This window comes from Sparus aurata, chromosome 21 (genome assembly GCF_900880675.1).
Source record: "Sparus aurata chromosome 21, fSpaAur1.1, whole genome shotgun sequence".
NCBI lineage: Eukaryota > Metazoa > Chordata > Actinopteri > Spariformes > Sparidae > Sparus > Sparus aurata.
Window position 1 is genome coordinate 12040317 of NC_044207.1, and position 24666 is coordinate 12064982.

At 41.3% G+C, this 24666-nt stretch overlaps 4 protein-coding genes and 1 non-coding gene across 6 annotated transcripts; 2 read left to right on the forward strand and 3 right to left on the reverse strand.

Annotated features, from left to right (window-relative positions):
* Window positions 1-1701: 1701 nt before the first annotated feature.
* On the forward strand, window positions 1702-4824 carry LOC115573377 (uncharacterized). Its single transcript, XM_030404140.1, has 2 exons — window positions 1702-2157; window positions 2667-4824. The coding sequence occupies exons 1-2, from the start codon at window positions 1785-1787 to the stop codon at window positions 3650-3652; spliced, it is 1359 nt and encodes a 452-aa protein (XP_030260000.1). The 5' UTR covers window positions 1702-1784; the 3' UTR covers window positions 3653-4824.
* LOC115573379 (interleukin-5 receptor subunit alpha-like) lies at window positions 3819-11830 on the reverse strand. Its single transcript, XM_030404144.1, has 11 exons — window positions 11724-11830; window positions 9766-9835; window positions 9198-9267; window positions 8632-8684; window positions 8370-8518; window positions 8058-8227; window positions 6272-6405; window positions 5953-6097; window positions 5591-5693; window positions 4967-5054; window positions 3819-4693 (listed from the first exon to the last, which is right to left on the reverse strand). The coding sequence occupies exons 3-11, from the start codon at window positions 9262-9264 to the stop codon at window positions 4619-4621; spliced, it is 984 nt and encodes a 327-aa protein (XP_030260004.1). The 5' UTR covers window positions 9265-9267; window positions 9766-9835; window positions 11724-11830; the 3' UTR covers window positions 3819-4618.
* Window positions 10911-10982, reverse strand: trnae-cuc (transfer RNA glutamic acid (anticodon CUC)). The gene has a single exon. It is a non-coding gene; the product is annotated as a tRNA-Glu (tRNA).
* LOC115573378 (caspase-8-like) lies at window positions 11083-14639 on the forward strand. Of its 2 annotated transcripts, none has more exons than XM_030404143.1 (6): window positions 11083-11179; window positions 11456-11799; window positions 11935-11966; window positions 12625-12730; window positions 12823-13423; window positions 14312-14639. In XM_030404143.1, exons 2-6 carry the CDS (start codon window positions 11463-11465, stop codon window positions 14457-14459), a joined length of 1224 nt encoding a protein of 407 aa, XP_030260003.1. In that variant the 5' UTR covers window positions 11083-11179; window positions 11456-11462; the 3' UTR covers window positions 14460-14639. The 2 variants fall into 2 exon arrangements, with proteins under 2 accessions (XP_030260003.1, XP_030260001.1); XM_030404141.1 differs by having other exon boundaries at window positions 11149-11267.
* Window positions 14640-15551: 912 nt separating this feature from the next.
* LOC115571948 (Y+L amino acid transporter 2) lies at window positions 15552-23847 on the reverse strand. The gene is made up of 10 exons (XM_030401612.1): window positions 23661-23847; window positions 22892-23421; window positions 21351-21476; window positions 21117-21261; window positions 18755-18878; window positions 18419-18522; window positions 18226-18322; window positions 17910-18059; window positions 16451-16634; window positions 15552-16263 (listed from the first exon to the last, which is right to left on the reverse strand). Exons 1-10 carry the CDS (start codon window positions 23702-23704, stop codon window positions 16169-16171), a joined length of 1599 nt encoding a protein of 532 aa, XP_030257472.1. The 5' UTR covers window positions 23705-23847; the 3' UTR covers window positions 15552-16168.
* Between the last annotated feature and the right edge of the window lie 819 nt (window positions 23848-24666).

The following is a 24666-nucleotide window of genomic DNA, read 5'->3' on the forward strand; positions in this document are numbered from 1 at the left end:
AACTGAAACACAGTGTTTCTTCTTTTCTTGGCACTTCCTCTTAACAGCCATACTGTAAACATCAATAAGTAATCTAAACAGCAAAAGTGAGCAGTTTGTGGTTTCCCTGATGATTTGCTGTCCTCCATTTGTTTAGAGTATGAGTTTGACAGGAGGAATTTTCTTACGCATTGCGGCTTTCGCGGCATTATATTTAGCTGAACTAGTCGGAGTGATCTGGTTTTGTGCATGCTCACTCACCAACAAAGCTTACTGTGCCCTCGTGGGTTACACCTGTGATTTTTCCTGCTTTGACAAGTCAAAACATCTGCTGTGAAAAGGGTCTATAAGCCCTGACATCATATTGATCTTCTGATGGTGTGGTTGCTTTGGGTCTGCCTGATCGTGCTTTGGATACAACTGATTCAGTTTCTGTAAAGCCCCCTCAGAAACCTTTAGTGTAGTCATGATATGACGCTGAGAAAGCCCCTCTTTGCTTAAAATAACAACGTGACCACTGACACCTTCGCTCAGCTCTGATACCATGTGTCTTTCTATGCCATGCAGTGCTACTCAGTAAGACAGTACTTTACGGAAACTTAAGGCGCAGCCATCTTGATACGGGCTGCAAGTGAACAAGCAACTGATGATGAGTGTCGCCTTAATTCAAGAAAAACTGACCTTTTGGACAACAGTTAAACTACCTATAAATAGTGCAGGATTTTAAATCTATCTTATAAACATTACATGTCATGACATAATTGGGGCGACCGTGGCTCAGGTGGGAGGGTGGGTGGGCGGTTCGATCCCCACACAGCCAACTGCATCATGGTCGTTGTGTCCTTGGGCAAGACACTTCACCCACCTTGCCTCGTGTGAATGTGTATGACTGCTGTATGTTTGAGGTGGTGGTTGGAGGGGCCGTAGGCGCTGAATGGCAGCCACGCTTCCGTCAGTCTGCCCCAGGGCAGCTGTGGCTACTACCGTAGTTTACCACCACCAGTATGACAGAGTGTGAATGAATGAATGTCAGCGACTTTGGGTCATTGAAAAGCGCTATATGAATAATAATAACATAACTGTGTTTTAAAATGTTTGGTAACTTTGGTTTATGTACAAATGTTATAGACTTTTGGACTTTACTGTGTAACAGCCTATATACATTTGCTAAAATCTCCTCTGTTGCACAACTCTGATCACTACATGTCCAGTGAGAACTGAAGTTTGATCACTTGATTTCTTTCTTTTGACTTTAACCATTAGATCTGAGTGTAAGCCTATTCAGGGATAATTCAACATTTTAGAATGTAATATAATATAACATGAGATGATTGATTCCACTGTCATGTTGGTAAATTACACATAAGGCAACAACCAGCAACCAGTCAGCCTATTTTAGCATAAAGGCTGGAAAAAGGTGTTAAAAATGCGTATTTTGGCTACTAAATCTCATCACATCGTATCTTGCTTTTTTGATCTGGATGGTTTATTCCAACATGTTTGTCTATAGATTTAACAAAGTTAATAAATTGGAGCCAGCCTGCAGTTGACTTTTGGCCCTCTGGACAGAGCCTGGCTACTTGTTTCCCCCATGCTAAGCTAAGTTGACCAGCTGCTAGCTGTGACTCCATATACTGTATCCACCTTATTCCTGAGGGCGCTGATGTAGAAACGATTATGGGTCCAACTTCCGGTGACACGCCGGAAGTAGCAGTGAGCCATTGGTTGCTAGCGGTTTTCGTGTCCCGTAGCGGTTTATTTGTAAGTCTGGTGTTTTACTACTGTTACAATTATCAGCTCTAAAAATGTCCTTGCGCAGCTCGGGAACGTGTTGCGCTGTTCGTGGTTGTGCTAATAACCAGGCGAAATTAAATCTGTGGCTAAAGGAGCAGTGTTTTGAACATGAACCCCGGACGAATAGGGAATGTTGTTGTGAGAGTCCGAGTCGGTACAGTTTCCACCGCCTACCGAGGGATGAGGAACTCAGAAGGATGTGGCTGAAGCAGCTCAACCTGAAGAAACCACCAAAAACACTTTACGTGTGCTCGTTTCATTTTGTTGAAAAAAAGCCCACGGAGGAACACCCGCACCCTACTTTGTGGTTGGGCTATGAGAGACCACCGGAGAAGAGACGCCGGGTGCTAAAGAGGACTGACAGCAGTGTCACGAAAATAACAGGTATGATTTCATGCGTGTGGAGGTACAGTACTGTAGTATTTGTCAGGCAACAACATGTATTACCCTTTTCTGAACAGTTCAAATGTGACGTGCGTCTGGTCTGCTGGTCAGTATGATACTAAAAATGTCACAATTTCAGTACAGACGCAAATGTTCAACAATGCAGTATTTTAATCTCATCTGAATGTAATATTGTAGTTGACATTATGTACCGGGGTTTCTCTTGCTTTCTGAAGCGCATAAGTGATGCGGTTACCAGTGGGAAGTAGTTGGGTGGATGGAAGATTAATGGAGTGGGTGTAATAAAAGTGTCATATGTTTATGTTGAACACTATATTTTCAACAACAGCTTAATTCTTCTTTCTTATGTATGATATACCTTCTATTACCAGAAATGTTAGAGCTATGTAACAATTTTCTGCTTTGGATTATTAAAGTGTTCTGATTCTGATAATGAAAACCCTAATGCATCACGTTTTGATAATCATGTACTCTATTGCTACCCTCAGATGAGCAAAATGAGATGAATCCGGGTGAGGAGCTGTGTGCAGCAGCAAAGTCATCCTGTGATGCCCAAACACAGTGGTCAGACCCAGGGATGGAGGATCACATCTATTCAAAAGGGCCCACCATCACGTGTGAACTGCATACACCACCACCACCAGAACTGCAACACCCTGTTGCTGACAGCATTTTAGAGAGTGATGCAGACTCCCTTCTGTATACAGGCATTCCTCAAACAGAATTTAGAACACTCGTAGAGTGCCTACAACCATTTGCCCCAGCTTCACCATCAATGCCAGTTGTGGACCAAATTCTTATGACTTTGATGAAACTAAGACAAAACTTTGTCATGGCTGATTTAGCACGCCGATTTAAAATATCGCAAGGTCAGGTTAGCAAGACAGTGGGAATGTGGGTAGACATTATGTGTGAACACATGAAGGATCTCATTGTGTGGTTGCCGCGTGAAACAATCAAAGCAACATTGCCAAAAGCTTTTAAAGAGCACTTTGCTAACACAACCTGTGTCATTGACTGCACAGAGACAGTTTTACAAAAACCAAAAAACCTGGATTCAAGAAGTGAGTCATACAGTCACTATTATGCAAATAACACAGTAAAGTATTTAGTGGCTGTTTCTCCCTCAGGAGTAATCATGTTTATTTCTGATGCTTATGGTGGAAAATGCAGTGACAGGTACATAACGCAGAACTGTGGTTTCCTAGACTACTTGCGTGCTGGAGATGAGGTGATGGGTGACCGTGGGTTCACGGTGAGGGACTTGCTGGAGGAGCGTAGGGTGAACCTCATCATTCCAACATTCACACGCAAAGGGTGCCAGCTGACCAACGAGGGGGTCACTCGTACACGTCGCATTGCTCATGCTCGCATTCATGTTGACGGTGTGTCAGTCATCTTAACTGACTCTCCGCCCAGCTGTAGAAGGTTAACTAGGCCTTTATACCATATTGCTATGTTACATTTTATTTAATTGCTGCTTTGATTTTATCAGCATTTTTTTTATTTTCTTTTAAATTTATGTTAAAAATGTTGAAGTTCTTTGCTTTTGCTGTTTTCTTCGTCCGGTGTTTGAAAGTGTGCTTATTGATCACGACCTATGGATGAAGTCTGGGTAAATTAATTCTTTACAAATGAGGTGATGTATCACTCAACTTTATTTCACTCGCAAAATGTATAAATACTTTGTAGAAGCACTAGATCATATATAGATCTACATTTCAAGACTTCAAGCCAACCAGTTGGCTTTGGCAGCGCAAGTATATTTCATCAAAACAGCAACAAACATGTCCTTGTTTAAACAGACAACCGGAAACACAACATAATCTAGCAAAGCAAAATTATCATACATCTGCAGCGAGTTATGCTGTGATCATTTTACATGTCCTTAAATGTATTAAAGGTGCAATATGTGACCATTTTTGGCCACTTCATATCTCATACTATGAAATAACTGGTAACTGTAGCTGCCGTTAGCTAGTTAGCTCAGCTAGTCATGCAAATAGCAGTTCAGCTGGGTGCTGCGGGACAAGGGTAGTCTAAGTGTTTACACCACTAGCACAGAAGCTTTGGACTGGGATTAGCATGCTAACTCCAGCAGATATCTCGCCAACACAATACATAAATACTATCACGTCAAAAATACTGTTTTCCTCATGGGTGTGAATGATCTCTCATGTTGTTCAAGCCCTAACCAAAGGTAATTTTCTGTCACTATGTGATGGACAATTAAGTTTCTTGAATCTTGGTTTCTTCATATTCTGTTGATAACTTTAGTTTCCAACAACAATTCTTACATTTTGCTTCTTTAAAATATATTAAAGTATACCAAAACTTAAAAGACCACACAAATGAACATCATCATACACTCATACACACTACACCTGCTTTGTTTTTACATTTGAATTTGTCCTTTCCATGTTGCTTTCAAGACCTCTTTTCAGGATTTTTCCACTGTATCCTCCACCTCTGTGATCTCCTCCACAGGCTCCATTGACGGGGCAGGAAGGAAGATCTGAAAATATGAAACACGGACACACAAAACATTACATTTTATCATTCACGTTATTTCATTTTAACTATATGAAGCACTATGTACTTTTTTTGAAAAGTGCTCGATAGATAAAGTTCATTATAGGAATTCAATAATGTTTGTGGTTGTTTGAGTGATAAATTAAGTGGTGTGGGTCTCTCTTTCTCTCTCTTCCTCTGTGTGTGTGTGTGTGTGTGTGTGTGTGTGTATGTGTGTGTGTGTGTGTGTGCGTGGACAGTATGGGCTTATACTTACGTTGAATGTGTCATGTTTTTCCAGGAAATGTATGTACTTCGGCGGGGGGCGAGGAATCGGAGGAAACAAGATCTTGATTATAGACACCCTGAAACACACACACACGCACACATTTTGATATGATTTTTTTTTTTGCTTTTTTCAAAACAAACAGTTGGCCACAAAGTGAAACCGAAAAAGAAAGGAGAAAAAAGATTGCATCCTTTCTTTATCTTCCTCTGCATCTTCTCTCATTTAAAGCTTTTCCTGTTTGGCTATTTCAGAACTCACACGGGGGAGTTTCTGTCTTCACTCTAAGGAAGTTTAGGGTCAATGCGATGGTTTTTCGTAGAAAAACACACTGCCACCACCCAAACACTCCTCTCACATCTCCTTTCTGCATTCTGTTTTCTAACTGAACTTTAGTACTTCTGCCGACGTCAGCGCCAACCTTTAAGTGAGGGGACAGCGCTTATGTTTTTAGATTCAGGTTTTCCATCATCTCACAGAGGCGGACAGAGAAATAAAGCAGAGAAAGGGCAGCAAGTCTGCGAGGAGTTGTGTAGATGAATGGGCGAGTGTGAGAGTGTGTGAGTCACGCGTCAGTCAACAGTTGAGTCATTCAGTCAGAGACAGAAACAGTACCTCTGATAGCGCACCAACAGCAGCACGGCCAGGAGGATCATGGGTATTCCAAGTGAGATTAAGACGATCACAAGGAGGTTGACTTTGTTTGTCGGTTCTATCGCTACAAACAGACACACACATAAATATGATGATTATTGTATTGAGGTGATTGCCCTCAAGGAATAGAAAAGAGCGTTTTCCGGCTTCCGGACATCAACCAATCAAGTAACAGAAGAAGATGATACAACTCTGATTCCTGTGAATGTGGACTCCTGGTAGATTAGCTAATGAGCTAAAAGAGGTCTGAATAAAATCAAATCTGAAGTCACCAGCTTTTGGTTAAACCACTTTTCAAGATGACTTTTACAAAAAGCACTCACTGACAACATGACTCCAGTCACTCCAATGAGAGTTGTCTTGGCAATCTGGCACCATCCTCGTCCTCACCCTCACTCTATAGGTGCGGCTTGGATCTGCATTTTGCCCTGTATAAAACAACTCATACTGGACGGTTTTGGGACTTTCCTGTTTGTAAAAGATAAAGATTTAAACACTCAGCAGGTTCACCTCATTTACATCGTTTTTTAGGTCAGGTCTGACTGCGGGAACATATGTTCCCATGATTTATTCATTGATTATTTTTGAATAGTTTGTCTCGTTTATGTGCATCAGAAAATAACACATACAGAAGTACTGTACCTGGTTACCCAAGTCCAGCTCGTATTCAAAGCACTCAGGTGCCTCTGTGTCTTTACTGGAGGGCAGAGTCCATGACACCGACAGGTCTCCATCTTTGACTGACACAGAGATGTTGTCGGGTGGAGACAGGACCGCTGTGGCACACACAGTCTCAAAATGAGTCAAATAACTGATAACAATTCATTTTTAAGGTCTTCTCAGGGCTCTATGGATAACAAAGTTTGGTCTACCGCTTCCTTTCCATTTTGCAGTTAGCAGTTAGTTGGCCTGTTTGGAGGTATAAGCTGTCACCAGGAGCACTGGAATTGGTAGCTCCCCCTGTTTAGCTATTTCTGGTGTTGGTAGCAGAATAGAAGGATCCTGCTCGCCTCTTTATGGAGGTTTCTGTCCTGACTGGATAAAGTGGGCAAGAAAATGTAATTTCTCTCCATAAGCAGGTGAAGGACAGACATGGGTTACTGAACAAACACTCATACAGAATGCAGAGCTATTCAACACTTATTTGAATAAGAAAAAAACGCAGCAACTTCAAAAAGCACAAATTCACAATAACTGCGGCTGGACATGCACAGATATCCACCCGGTAATGCAGACACATGCACACAACTTCAGAAAACATGGCAGATGATGTGTGTGTGTCATATTACCTGACTTAGTTTAGATGTATCGTGACTTTTTGTTTCCCGCTGACACACACCCGTTTAAGCTTTGACTACATTAAACACATAACATATGCATGAGTTCACGGAGTTAAAGTGCAGCAGAGTGCCTTTCTTTAGCAGCCACACCGACAGCAAATGCGCAGCCTAGAGTTGCGTGGGCCACAAGCAAAACAAGATGGTGTCCTTTCCTTTTCAGGATTGTGTCTTCAGTTTGTGGACAGTGAAACATCATCTTTTCACTAAGATGGTGTAATATGAGTATATTAAAATCTACAAACCACAGTAAGGTGCTAAGTAACCACAAGCTGCTAGTTAGAGACGGACAGGGCGATCAAGACCCCGAAATAGAAGCTGCTATTTCAATATTTTTTGTCAGCTATATCAAAATAAGCAGGTGTCAGGAAACAATTCATAATAATAGAAACACTTAAAGTCTGTACGCCTGTATGTGCACCATTTACAGGGTGTGGTGCAGCCAGTTTTGTTGATAACTAGAATGTTTATTTTACCATTATTATCAGTATTTTATTTCATTTTATATATGTAAAGCACTTTGTACTTTGTTTCAATAAGTACTTTCTAGGTTAGGCCCCTCCCATTACTACGCCTCCCTGTAGCCCCTCGGCATGAACACAAACACACACCTTTAGACACACACAAATTTGACCTTTACACCAAAATTTCAGCCACCAAATGGTTGGAATCAAAGTAAAGCGCGACCTTCTGCGTCAAATGGTGGATGCCATTACAGACAATCTGTGGTATTATCATTTGCAAATACTTGTTTTAGAGAAGAAATTTAGACTCCGAATTTTTATATTTACAATGTTAATGATGTAATAAAACAGGACTGAATAAACAAGCTGTTCACTGAGGAAAATAAGGTCCCAGAACACTGTTTGAAGCTAGAAAGGTGGCAGGGTCCACCACATATAAACAAAGTGAAACAGTAATTGTTCTGTCTTTTAAGGTCAGTTTGTTTAGTCAGTCATGAAAACAAAGAGAGTTTGTTTAAGGATTAAAAATCCTTCAACATATCCTTCTGATCAATATTTCTTCTGTAAAACGACGCATTACACCTTCAACAACAGCCACAGACATTTTTTTTCATCTGAGAGTCTTACCATGCGATTCCATATGATATGTGTAGGCGTAGACTGCGGACTTGTTGTGCAGGCTTATGTTGAATTGAAGGATCACATACAAGTCCTCATACTCAGGCACGTGAAAAAGCTTTGATCCGTTTCTTCCCTGGGACTTTGAAGATTCAATCTCCGTTTCTTCGTCACAAACACTGCATGATTAGACAGATGCATGCTCAAAGCATTTCATACATTTGATCTTACCCATAGTGTAAATAAGCATTCATGTTTGAGAACGTTCATTTTCATTAAAGCTATGTTAATTGAGGTGATGTGTAATGTTAAAAAAAATACCTGATGGAGACAAAGATCTCAATGCCCTCCTGCAAAGCGGGGAATGTCCAGGAGCAGTTGACTACATTTTTCGGGAAAAGGTAGCAGGGGAAGTTCTTCTCATCACTCAAAACAGCCTTTGCATCATGTTCATCCACTATAGTCTGAAACTAAAGGAGTTTATCAAACAAAAAGAACAGGATAAAGACATCGAGAAAAAAAAAGAATGTTTTTACTGTCAATGTGTGGCCTTTGGAAGTTAAAATAACACTTTGATTCTCACATCATTGTCATACTTGTCCCCCTGACAGACATCTGGAGTGAGGGCTTCTGTCTCTGTCAATAGAAAACACGTGTCCAGAGTTAAAGCATGAGGGAAAACAAACTTTGAGAATGTATGCACAGTGAAGCACGATGCAAGTCCATCAACACTTGAGCATGATGTGCAGAACACACCCTGCTTAATTCATCAACTTTTTCTGATATGTGTCTCAATAAGTGGGTGTCAGGAGCTGGTTTCCTTCCATACTGTATGCAAGGAAACAGGCAACAAACTGCAATACCGCCCTGATTAAAGCAAGATAGCCAAAAAAGGGTTTGACGCATTAAGCATGTTGTACACAATTAACTGGGGGTGGCTTGTCCAACTGGAGACAAAACTGTGTCCCCAACTGGGAGGAAGTGTTTTTGTGATTCTGGGGTAAGGGTTAGGGTGAGGGTAAGCCAAGCAGTGATTATGGTTTGTCATGTCATCCCCAAGAGATACATGAATCAATGTGTGTGTGTGTGTGTGTGTGTGTGTGTGTGTGTGTGTGTGTGTGTGTGAATTTGTATGCATTATCTACCCACCACTTTGTGATGCCCATAAAACCAGCAAACTGAACCAAAGTACTGAATGGACGGGAGACGGCATCATAGCCTAGAGGTTTTACACACACACACAAACACACACGCACACACACACACACACACACAAAGAAACAGTCATGCATAAACACAAAAAGAGACGCTTACTAATTTCCTTGCTATTCATACTTCCCCTTTTGAACTGCCCTCATATGGAGCCTTACAGTTACAAAGACACATCAGCGGGCACATAATCAGATACAATCAGCTCTCCTCATACAGGTTCAACGTCATTCTCCTCTATGTTACATTCAACTGAGTTTTAACAACACACGTACATCTTTCCGCCACTTTCAAAAGTTTTGCCCTTTTTTAATGTTCAAAGAAAGAAAGAATAAGTGCCCAGCTTTGTTTACACACTCAGCTGTAGTACTACAAAATTTTACATGGATAAAGCCATGATAAGATCTTCTAGGCGTAAGGTTTCTTATGACTACATTCTATAACAACATCCTCCTACAGAATATATTGTAATATTGTCATTGTAAATAGCATCAAGGAGAAGCAGTACCTTCCGTTGTCCCTCCACTCAGTCACTTCTCGGAGTGCCCTCCTCTCTGACAGAACACGATGAAACATTTCTGGGGAAGGAAGAAGCATGACGTCACATACTGTACAGAGTTTCAGGAAACCAAGGGTTTCTTCCTCTTCCTTCATTAGTATTATACACGGCAAGATCAAAAGATATTTAACACCCTGTACTCAGCTGTACTCATGTGTCGATGGTAAATATAGTAAAAAACTAAAGGTGCAGGTAAAAGACTGAATCATTTACTTCTGTACCATTCTAAGTTGGGCTATTTAAATATTTAACTTATCTGTGTTTTATTATATTTGATCAAAACTGGAATTAAAAAAAAACTTTAAATGTTTAAACTTTTTTAGAAGTTACCAGATCCTAAACTTCTGAACACAATTTGTAACTTTAGAGCATTAGGCTGTCACTATTTGCTGTAAGTCTTCAAAGAAAACTGGCAGCTTTTGTAAAATGGATACACGTTTTCTGTGTGATGGGGGGCCTCTTAGGCAGTGATCTCTGTATTTCTTAAATTTTGCCCAGCGTTGAACTGAACACATTGTACCTAGTGTATGTTGTAATCTAAAATGTATTAATGCTTTGGAGATATTTCTCTGTAGCATGAACAAGTTATGATCACAGGACTGAACTGGTAAGAGTCTTAACGTTCCCCCAAACACCTACATCTTTCTATTCATAGACCTGTTAACTTGTAGGTCAGATCATAATGTGGCTCTTGTTATTATTGCTTTATCAAAATCGAACAGTTTAATGTAAACATGGGCAGTGCGAGTATCAGTTTTTGGACCAGGACTAATTTTACCAATCAAGATCTTGCTCCATTCAACAGCTGTAGGTCAAACCCAGTAAAATGTGAAATGATGTAGTATCAGCTCAGGCCCTGGGGGAGGGTCTGCAGCCCAACAGTGAAAAAAATACCATACTGAAGAAGCTGTGGAAAATAGGATGCGAACAACTTCCCTCTGTTTATTCAACACAAGAAACTCAAAACTCTACTCAAGGCTGGAAAAATAGCTAAACTTTCGATCTCTTTTGTTGCCAAGGGAACCCACCGCTAAGTTTATGTTTCGGACGTAAAAAAAAAAAAAAAAAAAAACTTTTAAAAAGACAAAAGCAAGTTCCCTGACCGGGAATCGAACCCGGGCCGCGGCGGTGAGAGCGCCGAATCCTAACCACTAGACCACCAGGGAAGGATGTTTTCGCGAAGACAGAGACCTATCTCATAGATGCAAGCTTCACACGTTGTCACTCCCGTTGGGGGCCAGAGTTAATTGCCAAACTACACTTAACTACTAATCATACACCTCACATATACTCATTACTCCCGGCAGACAAGTGCCGTGGCTGCTTCCTCCGACAGCCCTACAGGCACCTTCTTGCCTCGCAGGTAAGTGACTTTCAACACGGAAGCAGCTTGTCGTCACTGAGAGCGGTCTGAATGTGAAAGTACAACTTGGAGGGAAGACTTACAGAAGGTAAAATAGCAAAGCTTTACTTAAATACCGCTGTTATTCTTATAGCTGAGTGTGCCAGGTAATGGCTCTGGGGTGTTGAAGCAATGCTAATACAGCATGTAACAGGAAACTTTTACATTTTGACCCTTTAAACCAAAAAAACTTCTCCTGCTGCTGTCGTCTTCTGTCTTCCCGTGTCTCTGTGTCAGATTCAGCATGGCGGCCACAGGCAAGATTAGACAGAATAAAACGGCCATTCAGGAGAAATTGTCAGACGACCACGTTCTAATCCTCAACAAGGTTTTTGAGAATGGTCTGATAACTAAAAGGGAGTACAAAAACCTCAAAAGCATCCAAGGAGAAAATGTAGAGCGGCACGTCGTGGAGCTTGTGGATAAGATCATGAATAAAGGAGAGGACACCTGCCAGAAGTTCCTGGACCTCCTGCAAACTGACGAGGACATTAAAAGCACTTACCCTGAGCTGAGGGACATACTGTGGCCCAACACCAGCCTTTCTACACCAGTCCAAGCCTCTTCATCTGAACACAGTGGTATGTTATCATAAATCCTGTTGGTGCAGAGATGACTGTGTCTAGCATTTGTCACCTGCCAGCCCTCCTTCTGCTTCACATGATGCTGAGTTTCATGTTTGGAGGTGTCATTCTGTTTCACTCTGTTTCCCTCAGATGCTCCGTCACAAGAGAAGAGGCGTAAGGAGGTGAGGCCTTTATTGAATGTTAAAACAAATCATTACAATGTTTTAGCTCTGCTTTGTTAGAGAGACACAAGAATTGTCGTCACGGATAATTACAAGACAAGTGTTCACCTCAAAGCTGCAGACATTGTGCTCATGGGGGACCACAATTTGTCTTAGAAATAATAATAAAGCAGGTAATTTATTGATTGTGAATTAAAATGAGTCGTTAATAAAACAGTTATAAGTGAATATGATAATAATAATAATAATAATATGAACCTGTTAAAAAGTAATGTATTAGGCGATGTATCAATAAAGCAAGGGAGGCATTCCGCAAAGAAATTACAAATGAAATATTCGCCCGTCAGAAAAATTGTTCTTGTGAAAAAAAGGATTTACAGAAACAACATAAAAAAGTCGATAAGTTCATCTTTTAAATAGGCATTGATGAACATATAACTAAATCATCCATATCTCTGAAAAACAGATTTTAACAAAAGAAATCAATGCCTGGATGAATTACTGATTGCTGCTAAATGAAATTACTTTCTGTGACACTCATGGTCCTCTATATGTATTTACATGGATAATATTAGATTTGTAATACTGTGATATTTAATAACACTTAAACTACTAAAGAAACATCTTGAAATACAACTCCTGTTTCCATTGTTTTTAGGATGAGCAGTACCAGCTGAAGAGCCAGCCCACCGGCCTCTGCGTGATCATAAACAACGAGAAATTCAAGTATATGAAACAAAGACTTGGAACCGACAAAGATGCTGGTATGTCTGAGTAGACCGATTTACATTTTACTACTGTCTTCTTTTTGGTGATCGAAGCTTAACTACATTTTTTTAAATGAATTTTCCTGTAGAAAGTTTGGCAAAGGTGTTCAGCTGGCTGGGCTTCAGAGTGCTGATGTGTGAAGACCAAACCATGGACCAGATGGATCAGGCACTGAAGTGCTTCGCTTCTCTCAGCGATCTCTCTCAGCTGCAGAAGTTCGGTGTGAAGGAGTGGTCCGAAAACAGATTCACCGATCTTCAGGAGTCTCCTCCATCACTTAAACATGGCGATGCCTTCATCTGCTGTATTCTGAGTCATGGAATGAGTGGTGTGGTCAGTGGGACTGATGGGGATCCGGAGGTCGGTGGGATTGAGGGGAAGCATCTCTTCATTAGAGACATAAGAAGAACCTTCAAGGCAACTAACCAATCAGCCCTCACTGGCAAGCCCAAAGTGTTCCTGATCCAGGCCTGCCAGGCCCCCCAGGGTGTTAAAAGACTCCCGAAACACCGGGGAGTGCCATCAAAAGATCTGCAGGCTGATGGTTCTCATCCAACATACATTCCTGAGGAAGCTGATATTCTGGTTGCCATGGCAACTGTTGACGACTTTGTCGCACACAGAAACATAATATCAGGAAGTTGGTTCATCCAGTCTGTGTGTGAGCAGCTAGACTGGGGCTGTCAGAGGTAAATATATGAATCAAAATTAAAGGTTGAATATGTAATATGCTTATTAAAAGCTATATTTTAAAAAATACATCCACAGGGCGTTTAGAGGGGCGCAGATTAAAAGTAATGCGTTTCCTTGAAAAATTATATTTAGTCTGAAATAAATAATTTAAGAAATTTTGACGGGTTCGACAATGACTTCCTGTTTACATTGTACCGGCCAAATAGCGGCCGGCATTGCGGGTTGCCAATTTCGCAACCTTGGCAATGCTCGGCAAAGCTCGGCAAAGCTTGGCTGACACTGGGTAAAATGGCGGAGTCTGCAAGCTCTTCAGAGCCCCAGCGAACGGTGCGTTATCTGTCCCAGCAGCTGAGTGACCGGAGAAGAGCAAAAACCAGAGTAAATATCGGTGAAGCATACGCTCGATGGACTCAGGTAAAGGATTTCCACGGCATCAAAACACACGCAGAAATGTCGAACTTTCTCCTGGATCGGTACGCTAACTCGCTTGCTAACTTAGCTAACGTTACCTGTCGGTCAAACTCCTCTGCTATACTTATTTTCATCATATCACGTTGATCCTAGATATGAGAATACTGATCGTGACCCATCGACCTCCACACACCCAGTAAACGGAGGAAACGGAGGCGGCTCAATCCTCCTGCCCTGTCCAAACCTGGCAACCCGACCTCTGGAATTACCTTTTTGTTGTCGCGACTACGATCTTTAGACACTAGATGGCGGCATTCAGCTCATATTACATATTCCACCTTTAAGTGGAAGTTCAGTAATGTCCACAATATTTAGTATTTTGTAGATCTGATGATATTAACCTTACCATGCAGTCTAACTGTTAATTTCACTGAAAAGGGATATTGATGTGATTGTGGTGTTTGTGGTTTTAGGGGTGACGACATAACAACCATCCTCCACCGTGTGAATATGGACGTAAGCGAGAAAGAGGGGGGCGCTCGACCTGGAGAAGTAAAGCAGATGTCTGAATTTACGAGCCGTCTGAGAAAGAGACTTGTGTTGACACCACAACAGAAATGAAGCTCTCCACAAATCATGTAGCAACAGTATAGTTCATGTCTTAATTAAGGATGTACTGTTTTTTCTCTTTTTAATAAAATCATTTAAAATATTTTATATCTCTAAGTCATCACAATGAGTCACTGTCTTTTATATTTTCACAGATTTATGTTGCAGAATAAATCTGTGTTTTGATTTTGATTGTGTTTTGATTTTTTGTGTTCCATGTTTCATGGGGGGGCATTTATACACTGAAGCATAAAGTCATAATGGAAACAGCTCCACCTGGTGGAGAAGCTGCAGCCAGCTGAAAGCAAACGAGTTTGTAAGTGACTTAGAACCAGCGATAGAATGTAACCAAGTACATTTACTCAAGCACCATACTTTGGTGCACTTTTGAGAAACTTGCCCTTTAATTATTTCCAGTTTGTGCTACATTGTACGTCCTCTCCGCTTCAGTCTGGAGGTAAATATTGTACTTTTTACTACACAACATTTATTTAGCAACTGTAGTTTGTAGTTACTTTGCAGATTGAAACTGTACCAGAGCCATAGTATACATTATACCTGTAAATATAAGTGTAATTTATTTTTACTTGTAGTTTTGATACTTAAGTAGAATTAGTATCAAATACTTTTAAAGACTTTTATACATGTCCTTTTCATATTGGAGACTTTATTGCATTTTTACTGAAGTGATACTTGATGATACACACCATCTTTATTTGTACTCAAGTACGACTTTTGGGTTCTTTTTACTGAAATATCAAGTATCAGTGCATTAGTCACATATTTCGCTGTAGTGTCAGTGGTTTGAGGCAGGTTTTAGTGCAAAGCTTCACTGAAATGGTCAAAATATATTCGTACCGAACAGCAGCAACGAAAACCTGTGATTATGAAGTCATATTTATGAAACAATATGTGTTAAGTTATTCAAATCAACCACTTAAAGTGACACTTTATAAGGTATTTAACTGTTCACAGAAAACCACAGCAACATTTGTAGAATTGTCCACTTATATACAGTATGTAATCAAGCTGTAAACCTACCCTTAGATAAATACTTCTGCAAAATGATGACGATCAGATGACCAAATTTCCGCCACATAAAAGTTAGTTTTAATACATTTTATTTATTAAATGTTTCCTTCCCTTTACAATGAACAAGTAGACATGATAGAGTAGACAAAAATTAAACAAACTGAAAAAGAAAAAGTGCTCATATGCGTGTCCGTCCACGTGATGAATGAACTGTCCACCAGTGGGTTGAGGTCAGAAGTCCATGGAGCTGCGAGCAGGTGAGGTGGAGGAAGACGTCAGTGTTGTGTGATTATTGAAAACAAGTTCAGACATAACGTGATCAGCTTTCATCTCAACTCAAGTCTAAAAAATATAGCATGAGCTATGTGTTTTATTTTTTATTATATCCTCATAGAAGACATTCATTGATCTTTGTAGAAAAGTACATCACATTTTAAGAAGAAAGCAACAGTTTGCAGTTTCCCACATGGCCTGCTCCTTCCTGGTGAGTCATTTGAGATGTCCGGCCTCTTTTTAACCTGACCCGGCAGTGGTAGTTCTCACAAACGTTGTGAGACAGTGCCTCGTCGCTCTGTCCATGAAAGGTCTTGTTTTTCAGCGTTCGAGGAAAACATGAAAGTCAACACGTGGACGAGAGCGAGGCCTCCAGCAGAAAGCAGACTGCTGAAATTATGCGGATCGTCTGTAGCTCACTGTGTCTTACTGCCGGCTTGTGTTTCTGTCTCGGTGTCAAATTCAGTCAGGCAGCAGTAGAGCAGCTTCTGGATGAATCTGGTGGCAAAGACTGGAGGAGGAGAAGACGGGAGAGGATGAGCGAGGGATGAGAAAAGATATTTTCAGGTCAGATGACTCTGATAATCCAAGAGGATTGATGCTTTATGTTGAGGACAGTAATAAACTGATCTACATTTCCCTAAATAAAATGAAAACAAACATCCTTCCTGGACTGAAACAGTACTTTTTCAACCTACCATTTAACTTGCGGATGAATTTGGGCCTCCTCTCCTCAGGCAGGTAAATGGCCACATAATAGACCGGCACCCCCGACAGAGCAATGCCAATTCCTATGAGGGAGTTGATGGTGTCTCCATACAGAGGCACGATGACTAGGAACAAGCTGCACAGACAGTAGATGAAGGGGAAGAACAAGGTCAACTGTGGAGAGAAAGACACAAGTCTGGTTAGTGTGCGTGTCCACACAGACAGTGTAAGCAAATGCATGAACTGGAAAACACGTCACGCCAAATATAAGCAAAAGACAACAAAAAACAGTGAATAGAAGAAATACTTGTAATGAGTAAAAACATTTCCCATTCCCCTCACTGAAATGCTACTTTCTTGGCGACTGTGTCTTATATTAAGTGATTTTTAAATTTTTAAATTTCACACAAAAGGTCACTGAGGTCAGGCTTTCGAAAAGGACAGAGAAAAGCTTCCTCCTGTCAGGCCATCGGGATGTTGACCTCTGACCTCTGTAGGGCACTGTCCTCTGTGACTCCCCATGCAGTGCACTGCACATTGGCAGATTTGCACTTTACGTATATGCAACATTTTATGGTTTTATTTGCCTTAAAAGCTGTGACACATTTCCTTTTTACATAGTTGCATGGGAAAATTTAGGTGGGGAAAATTTGAAAAGTTTAAACTTTAAAGGCCATATCAGGAAAATTTCAAATTAGACAAATCATAAAACATTTAAAAAGAAAACACATGTACAGAGCTTGTAGAAAGGTTCAGCAGAATGAATATATCTCTCCTGTTCCACATTATGATTGTGAATTGATAACTTTACAATGTTTGTGGGGTCCAAAATTATTGTTTTGTTTATTTCTGTGTAAGATTTCCTACAGCTTGTTCCAGCTTCTAACAAGTTTCCAGCTTCTTTACCACGTGGAAACTGCGTCTCGTTAGCTTCAACAGTCTCGGTAGTTGCCAGTTTGTGGAAAAAAAAGCTGTCGAGCATACGACAGCATTCTGCACTGCGTTAGCTTGCTAGCATTAGCTGACCCTTGCAACGTTAGCGTTTGCAATGTTAGCTATAACAAACTGGAAACCTTTCAAGGGGGCAGATGATTCGTACAACAGCTGTGTTTTAATGTTAATGCAAACTTATGGAGATGGCTGAATGTTATCAATAACACCGTTAAGTACTGTACTAGAGTAAATGTACTTTTTGTGACATTCCATCACTGGTATGCACATATAGACAGGGCCATAGCTACCATCTAGCTAGCATATAAATACGTATCTTCTTCTGCAGAGAAATGCATAGATGTATACTGTAGTCTTTAAAATGTTCTCCATGTATGGGTGGGGGTGGGGGTGGGGGCAGGACCTCAGTATTTCTAAAATCCTGGCTCCGGCCCTGCTTATAGGGCATTTGCATGTAATTGAATTCAGCATGAATGCGACCAGCGAAAGGAGCAGCACCTTCACAGGCCGGTGTCTGTCAGGCTGAGTGATGCGCAGGTAGATGAGCCCGGCCACAGACAGACCCACATAGAACCAGTAGCTGAAGCTGAAGTAGCTGATGAGCCGGAACACGTCCTCCACACACAGGAAGATCAGACCCATTAGCCCCTGCAGACACACACCACAACAAAGAGTTGCTTTATTCCAGAAAATAAGTATCCATATACTTTCAATTCCTGCACATTGTTTCATTTATTCTGCATTTGAGAAATCTGATGCTTAACTTGAATTAGTATTAGAATTTTATTATTGGAGTAATATAAATGGTCCTCACATTGAACAGCAGTGCAGGTATGGGTGTGTAGCGCTCCATGTGGATCAGGCTCAGACTGTCGGGGAGGTGGCCCTCTCTGGCCCCGACGAAAAACAACCTGCACGATCAGCAAAGATGCAAAGTTATTTAAAAAAAAAAACACTCATCACGACCTGAGCCTAAAGTCAGCGTCTGTTCAGTGTTTCCTGATTACCGCGAGGCAGCGATGATGGAAGCGTTGAGCCCTCCGTAGCAGGACATGGCCACTGAAACAGGGATGATCCAGTTGAACGGCCCCAGGACTGCGTTCCCAAATGTCTACAGGGTCACATTACACATGGTTGATGACACTTCAAGGTGCAAAAGTTCAATCAGGTGTATTTTCAGGAGAGCCTATCTGTGCCTGAGACCATTATACTGTCCACAGTTCATCGACATCATGCAAGCAACTTCCTTTAGTTTCTCAAGTGCAAAAGGTCAACCAGGCAGAGCAGGGTTATATTTAGCAGCAGAGTGAATTATCTCCCCAAGGTGGCTGTTTGTGTCTCACCACAGCAACTGCGTCACTGGCCAGCAGAGACGGCATGTCCAGAACCACATAGTATGCCACGTTGGTCAGCAGGTAGATGATGGTCACTATGGGCATGGAAATGGCAATGGCCAGGGGGAGATTCCTACAACAACAACAACATCAAAAACACCAGCAAAGAGAGGTTTGTGACTCAGTACAAACCGGCAGTAAACAGATCACAGTGGTCACGTAATGACTGATCACCGTTACTCAAGTTGCAATTCCAGCCTCTACAGCCCGTTTCCCCATGTGGATTAATAGACTGTAAACATAATTGCAAAAGACTGAGGTGCAGTCTAAGTCGTGTGATTCTACCGCTGGACTAGTTCTGTCAAGTTTATCAAGATACAACAAAAAATATGAAAATCAATAACAACTGTATCTAGCTATGCTACAACAAAAGATAATTAGGGTAGGGATGCACTACATTGAATGTTTGCCAATATGCTGATTATTTTCCACCTAATGGAATTATTTTATATTAACAAAACATATTAACATAATGTATTATTATGCCTACTCAAACAATCAAGGCTAATTAATTTCACTTTGCTTTACAGCATGTTATCTACATAGTTACTCTTTTAAATCATAATGGAGTACTGAGAAGAATTTGAATTAATATCTTAACCTTTCGTCTGTATTTTTGTAGCCAACGAGGCTTTCTGTTCCTAAGCAGGCCAATGAAAACTCTGACATAGGGACATTAAAACACAAAACTGTGCAGCAGGTGCAGGTTTGGAGCAGTGACTGACCGCTGAGCAGAACAGACCAGGAGTTTTCAGTCATTTAGACCGACGATTTGGAGACACAGAAAGCCTCATTGGTTGAATGCCTGCTATTGATAATGTATTTTAACATCGAGGTAATAAGTAACTAATACTCTGATTAGTGTTTGAGAAGAATGCTTTGTACTTTTACTTACATATTATTTTAATACCAGTAGTTTTGCTTGTGATTGAGTTACATTTCAGTAATGTAACTGTACTTGTAACTGAGTACAGATTTGAAGTACTGGTTTCACCACTGAAAATCCTGATGTGACACGGACAGTTGCAGACATACAATGCTTTTCAAAGTTAACACATTCACTGGGCAAAATAACAAAACTACTTCGTCAGTGTGCCGATGGTATTGTGCTTTTCGAATTTTGGCTGCTTGGTGGCAGCAGAAACAAGGTTCATATGGTCAACATGTTAGCAAACAGCTGCTTATTCACACGTCCAGCAGTTTTGGAGCATTGTCATTATTCATTTGTAGTCGTAATTGACTGACAAATGAAAGTCATGTATCAACCTAACCTCTCTTTTTAGTCTCTATCAACTCCTGAAGGAAATATCTATCAGTTTAGCTGCGAAATGCTCCACTGTGTGTAAGCGAGCTGCTCTCTGTTGTTTGGTGGTTGGCAGCTGGCATACAGATGTTCTATAGCACTTTTCCAGTCTACAGATTGCTCACCCATTCACACACTGATGGCAGAGGCTGCCATGCAAGGTGCCAGCTCCTTATCATGTTCAGTGTTTTGTCAGTCAGAGTATTGCCTAAGCTGGGGGAGCCGGGGATTTGAACCAGCAGCCTTACGATTACTAGACAACATGCTCTAACCTCCTGAGCCTCTGCAGAGTTCTTTTTTTTTTTTTTTGGACTGAAAACAGCTGCCTGCTGTGGCTGGAAAAACAGTCTTAGGATGTAACCAAGTACATTTACTCATGTACTATAATCAAGTATAATTCGGAGGGAAACATACTTTATGTGAGTATTTCCATGTTCTGCTATTTATACTTCCACTTCATCACATTTTGGAGGCAAATATTGTAATTATATACTCCACTAAATGTATTTGATAACTTTAATTACCAGCAATTTAGTTGTAAGTAGCACATTTTTAAATCATTAACTGGATTAAAAAAACAAAACACTAACTGCAATAATCAGAAAATGCAGAATATCAGTAAACCCGTCATGTGCGCTAAACACATTCATGTGAATATATATATAATTTACTGTTACTAGTACATTTCATACTTTAGAACATTTAGTAACAGAAACTTAAAGACTTCACTATTTGGGTGGCTGTCACTGTTACCAAAGTTATATTTAAACAGATATATTTACTTTTACTCAAGTACGACTTATGGGTACTTTAAACAACACTGCTGTTTTCAACTGCAGGGAGATGACTAAAATGATAAAACAGGGAAGCCAAAACAAGGAACTGAAATGCGCTAAAAGTCCTCTGTAGAGCTGAGAGTAACTGTAGAGTCATGACGGTGATTCTCTTTGGGTTTTACCACCACATTCCTTTTATGTTTGTATGTTTTTGTATATATGTGTGAGTTACCTCTCTGGATTCTGAATCTCCTCTGTGACAAAGTTGAGTGTATCCCAGCCGGAGTAGGAGAACAGAGCTGAGTAGAGGGCCAAGGCTAAGGCTCCGGGATCTGTGGACGAGCCCTCGAATGGGTTGTGGAAGCTCTTTGTTTCTCCTACACCAAGACAAGTCAAAGTGTAAAGCAGGCAGCCTTTTGAATTGGCGTGTTTCCTCTAATGCATTCGCACTTCAATCTCATCTTACCAGAAGATATCTTTAGGATTCCTACAATGATGATGAGGCAGAGCGACATGAGCTTGGCGTAAGTGAAAATGTCCTGGACCAGAGTCCCCCACTTCACATAGGCACAGTTAATGAAGATGAGCATGCCTAGGGAAAACCAGAGGAACAAAGACAAATGACTAAGGTGAGACATGGCGGTTGATACTTACACAAATGAGGCCTAATACAATTTCAACAGCTTCTGCTTTCTTGTTTTGTTGCATTTGCATAGCAGACATAGACAAATCATTCAGGAAACTTGCGGTGTCTCTCTGTCCTGTGCCCAGGCAACAGAATCAGAAACATGTCATGACTAATGACATTGTTGCTCCCTAACCTAAATACCACTTCTGCTAACTACATTCTTCGCAGCACAAAGCCTGGCTGTAAACCACGGTGGTATTTTTACAGGACTGGACTGCCAGTCTAACTATAGCTGGTGCCAGTTCCACATATACAGGGTCACTGAGTTTAGAACCAGGGTGCCAGTCCACCACTTGTTTTTGCCCACGTCATCCTCAGTAGGTAGAATCTACAGTACAAAGTCCTGTGACTAACTCAGAGTAAAACCATAAAAGTAAACAGTAACTTGTTGTGCTCATTTTCAGGTTCATAATTTTATTTCGGGTCACTGCTAGAATATGTTTTCAAGCTTTAATGCCCTCCATCGGTTTTGTCATACTGTCCAGTTTAGTCCCTCTCTTTCTGAAACGCTCTGTTCTAGCTCCTGTCTCTTCAGACGGGACGCCCGATCTACCAACTAAGCTTATGGCCGCCCAGGTCATGGTACTCCTGAGTGCTTATATCGTAGGCAACTGGAAATGTTTCAGTTTCTTGAGACAACAGAGCATCTGTGCTAAATCAATTCTTAAGTGCCAAACTAGCCACTAGGCATCACAAATATGTGACAGTGTAGTAGTTACAAAGTTACGGAATTAAGGTGTTTTCTGTGGGAGAAAGGAGCTTCTGTTGGCGCAGACTTTTACCTTTTTCAACTTTCAAGGTCTTTTACACGCACGATGACCTTAGTGGCACAGAGGAAAGGAGAAAGAAGAAATAGCATTAAAGGTCTCTTAACAGTAACTCTGGATAACATTCATTCCTCTCTCTTGTAAATCCCTTCTGTGTGTGAAAGCTTTGACTCCGGAGTACTTACTAACTGTCAGAGGACAGGGACTGATTTCATAAAAGTCTTAAGGATTGCAGCTTTAAGTTTTTAGTTTCGATCTTTTTCTTCCTGCAGTAAAACAGTGAAAAAGGCTTCTTGGGGTGATAGAGGGAGGGTAAGCTGACAGCAGGGGACTGGGTTGAGGCCAAAGACGGCATCAGAGTGAAAAATTCAAACACTAGATGGCAATAAAGTCAGCCCAGCCTGCATTTTTTTTCAAACATTCACACCACACACACTTTTAGAATTTATATTAGAAAATGCAAAAAGGACACAACCTTAAATTAAATTATTAGTCAACTTTATGCTGAGTTTCCTCTCACACACTCGTTCAGAACAGAGGAGTGTTGCTTACAGAGGCAGGCTGCAGCAATTAGCCGGACAGAATCGTACGGCGCCTGGCAGGTGGGGTAGAAAGTCTCCACCAGGTAGTTGGCAAAGGTCAGCGAAATCACAGCCTGGCTGGCCGGCTCGATCAGCAGAATGGATGTCCACAGACGGATGAAAGCCAGGAAGCCTCCAAACGACTCCAGGATGTAGGCGTAGCTGGCTCCAGACTTGGTTATGGTGGTGCCGAGCTCCGCGTAGCACAAAGCCCCAAACACTGAGAAGATGCCTCCAACAGCCCAAATCACCAAGGACAGCCCGTAAGAGCCGCTGAACATGAGCACACCCTTCGGTGAGACGAAGATCCCGGAGCCGATCATGTTGCCAACAATGAGGCAGATCCCGTTCATGAGGGAGATCTCTCTCTTCATCTGCATTTTCTCCACTTTCACATTATTTGGGGCCTTTAGATCCTCATCAGACGGAGCCCGCAAAGTCGGGCATATCGTCTGTGACACGACCCCCATCTTATGCCTCAGATCCCCCATGAGTCCAGTGCTGATGTGGAGATGACAGGGCAAGAATGAACATGTTATTTAGATGTACATATGACAGGGTTTTCTTAAATATACTTTCCTTTAATAGCTAATGTCTAGTTAACAAGAAGGAAAGGTCCTGCATGCGGCCAAATCTCCCAGTTACATTTCTCCACAGTCTACACTTCATATATCCAGACATAAGATGTATTAATGTTTGGCCTAAAGGCAAATATGAACAAAGGACAATAGTGAACTCACTTTATTTGCTGGAGATCAACAGGTATATTTGTTCCTCTGAGCATGAAGAGTCTCCCTCAGGTAGGTGCTGCTCCCCTGAATGACAGCAGCATGGGTGAGATCACATCTGAGTGGTGGCAACAGGATGGTCGATGTTGCAATCCCTGCCCAGCACAACCACGACGAGTGTTTTTCCAGCACCGGGCGAACCACACTCTCGAGTTCCCACCCTGAGCTATTTTCAGAGACAAGCAGACCTTGTCCCCGTCCTCGCCCCCCCCCCCCCCCCCAAGAAGCCTTCAACAGTTAAAACAGAGGGCCAAGCTGCTTCTGGGTCAACATGTAGGATACAGTCAGCGGATCAAATTATTTAGAGCAATTTTTTTTTTTTTTTGATGTATACTGACATTAAAGGATTGCTTGTTGCGATGTGATTGGTCAAACAGCTGCTCCTCTACACGGTCATTGCCCATGACACGCTAACCTCAAAAATAGAGAGCAAAGAAGATATAGCAGATTGTGATTTAGAGACACTTCTCAGAATGTTGTGTTTAAAAGTGGCAAGACATCTTCGAGCAAGCGAGGCATATCATTAATTTTGCAAGAAAATTTGGAGCAAGGGGTGGTTATTAAGAAGACAACCCAAGGGCTATATCAGTCTCTCAGACAGGTTGCGACATGGACTGTGTAATGAAACAAGAATGGCACTCAGTAAAGCACGTACCTCAACAGTCCCCTTTAATTCAACCGAGCCTAATCTAATATAAAATAAAGCATATTTAAACCCTATAGAACTACTCTATTTGGAAAATAAAGGAAATCAAATTGCCCTCACTCATAGATACCAGCCACTTAAATACACTTGATTTGTTGTCATCCAGATCAATGCATTAGCCACCGAGAAATGAATGAAAATGTTGAAAAACAGCAAAAACAACCTTATAAAAAGTGAAAACAAATTCATGGCTCGGCACCAAAAGTAGACAGGGTCTATTCTGGGCCGAGACCCATCCTCCATCAGAGTTTC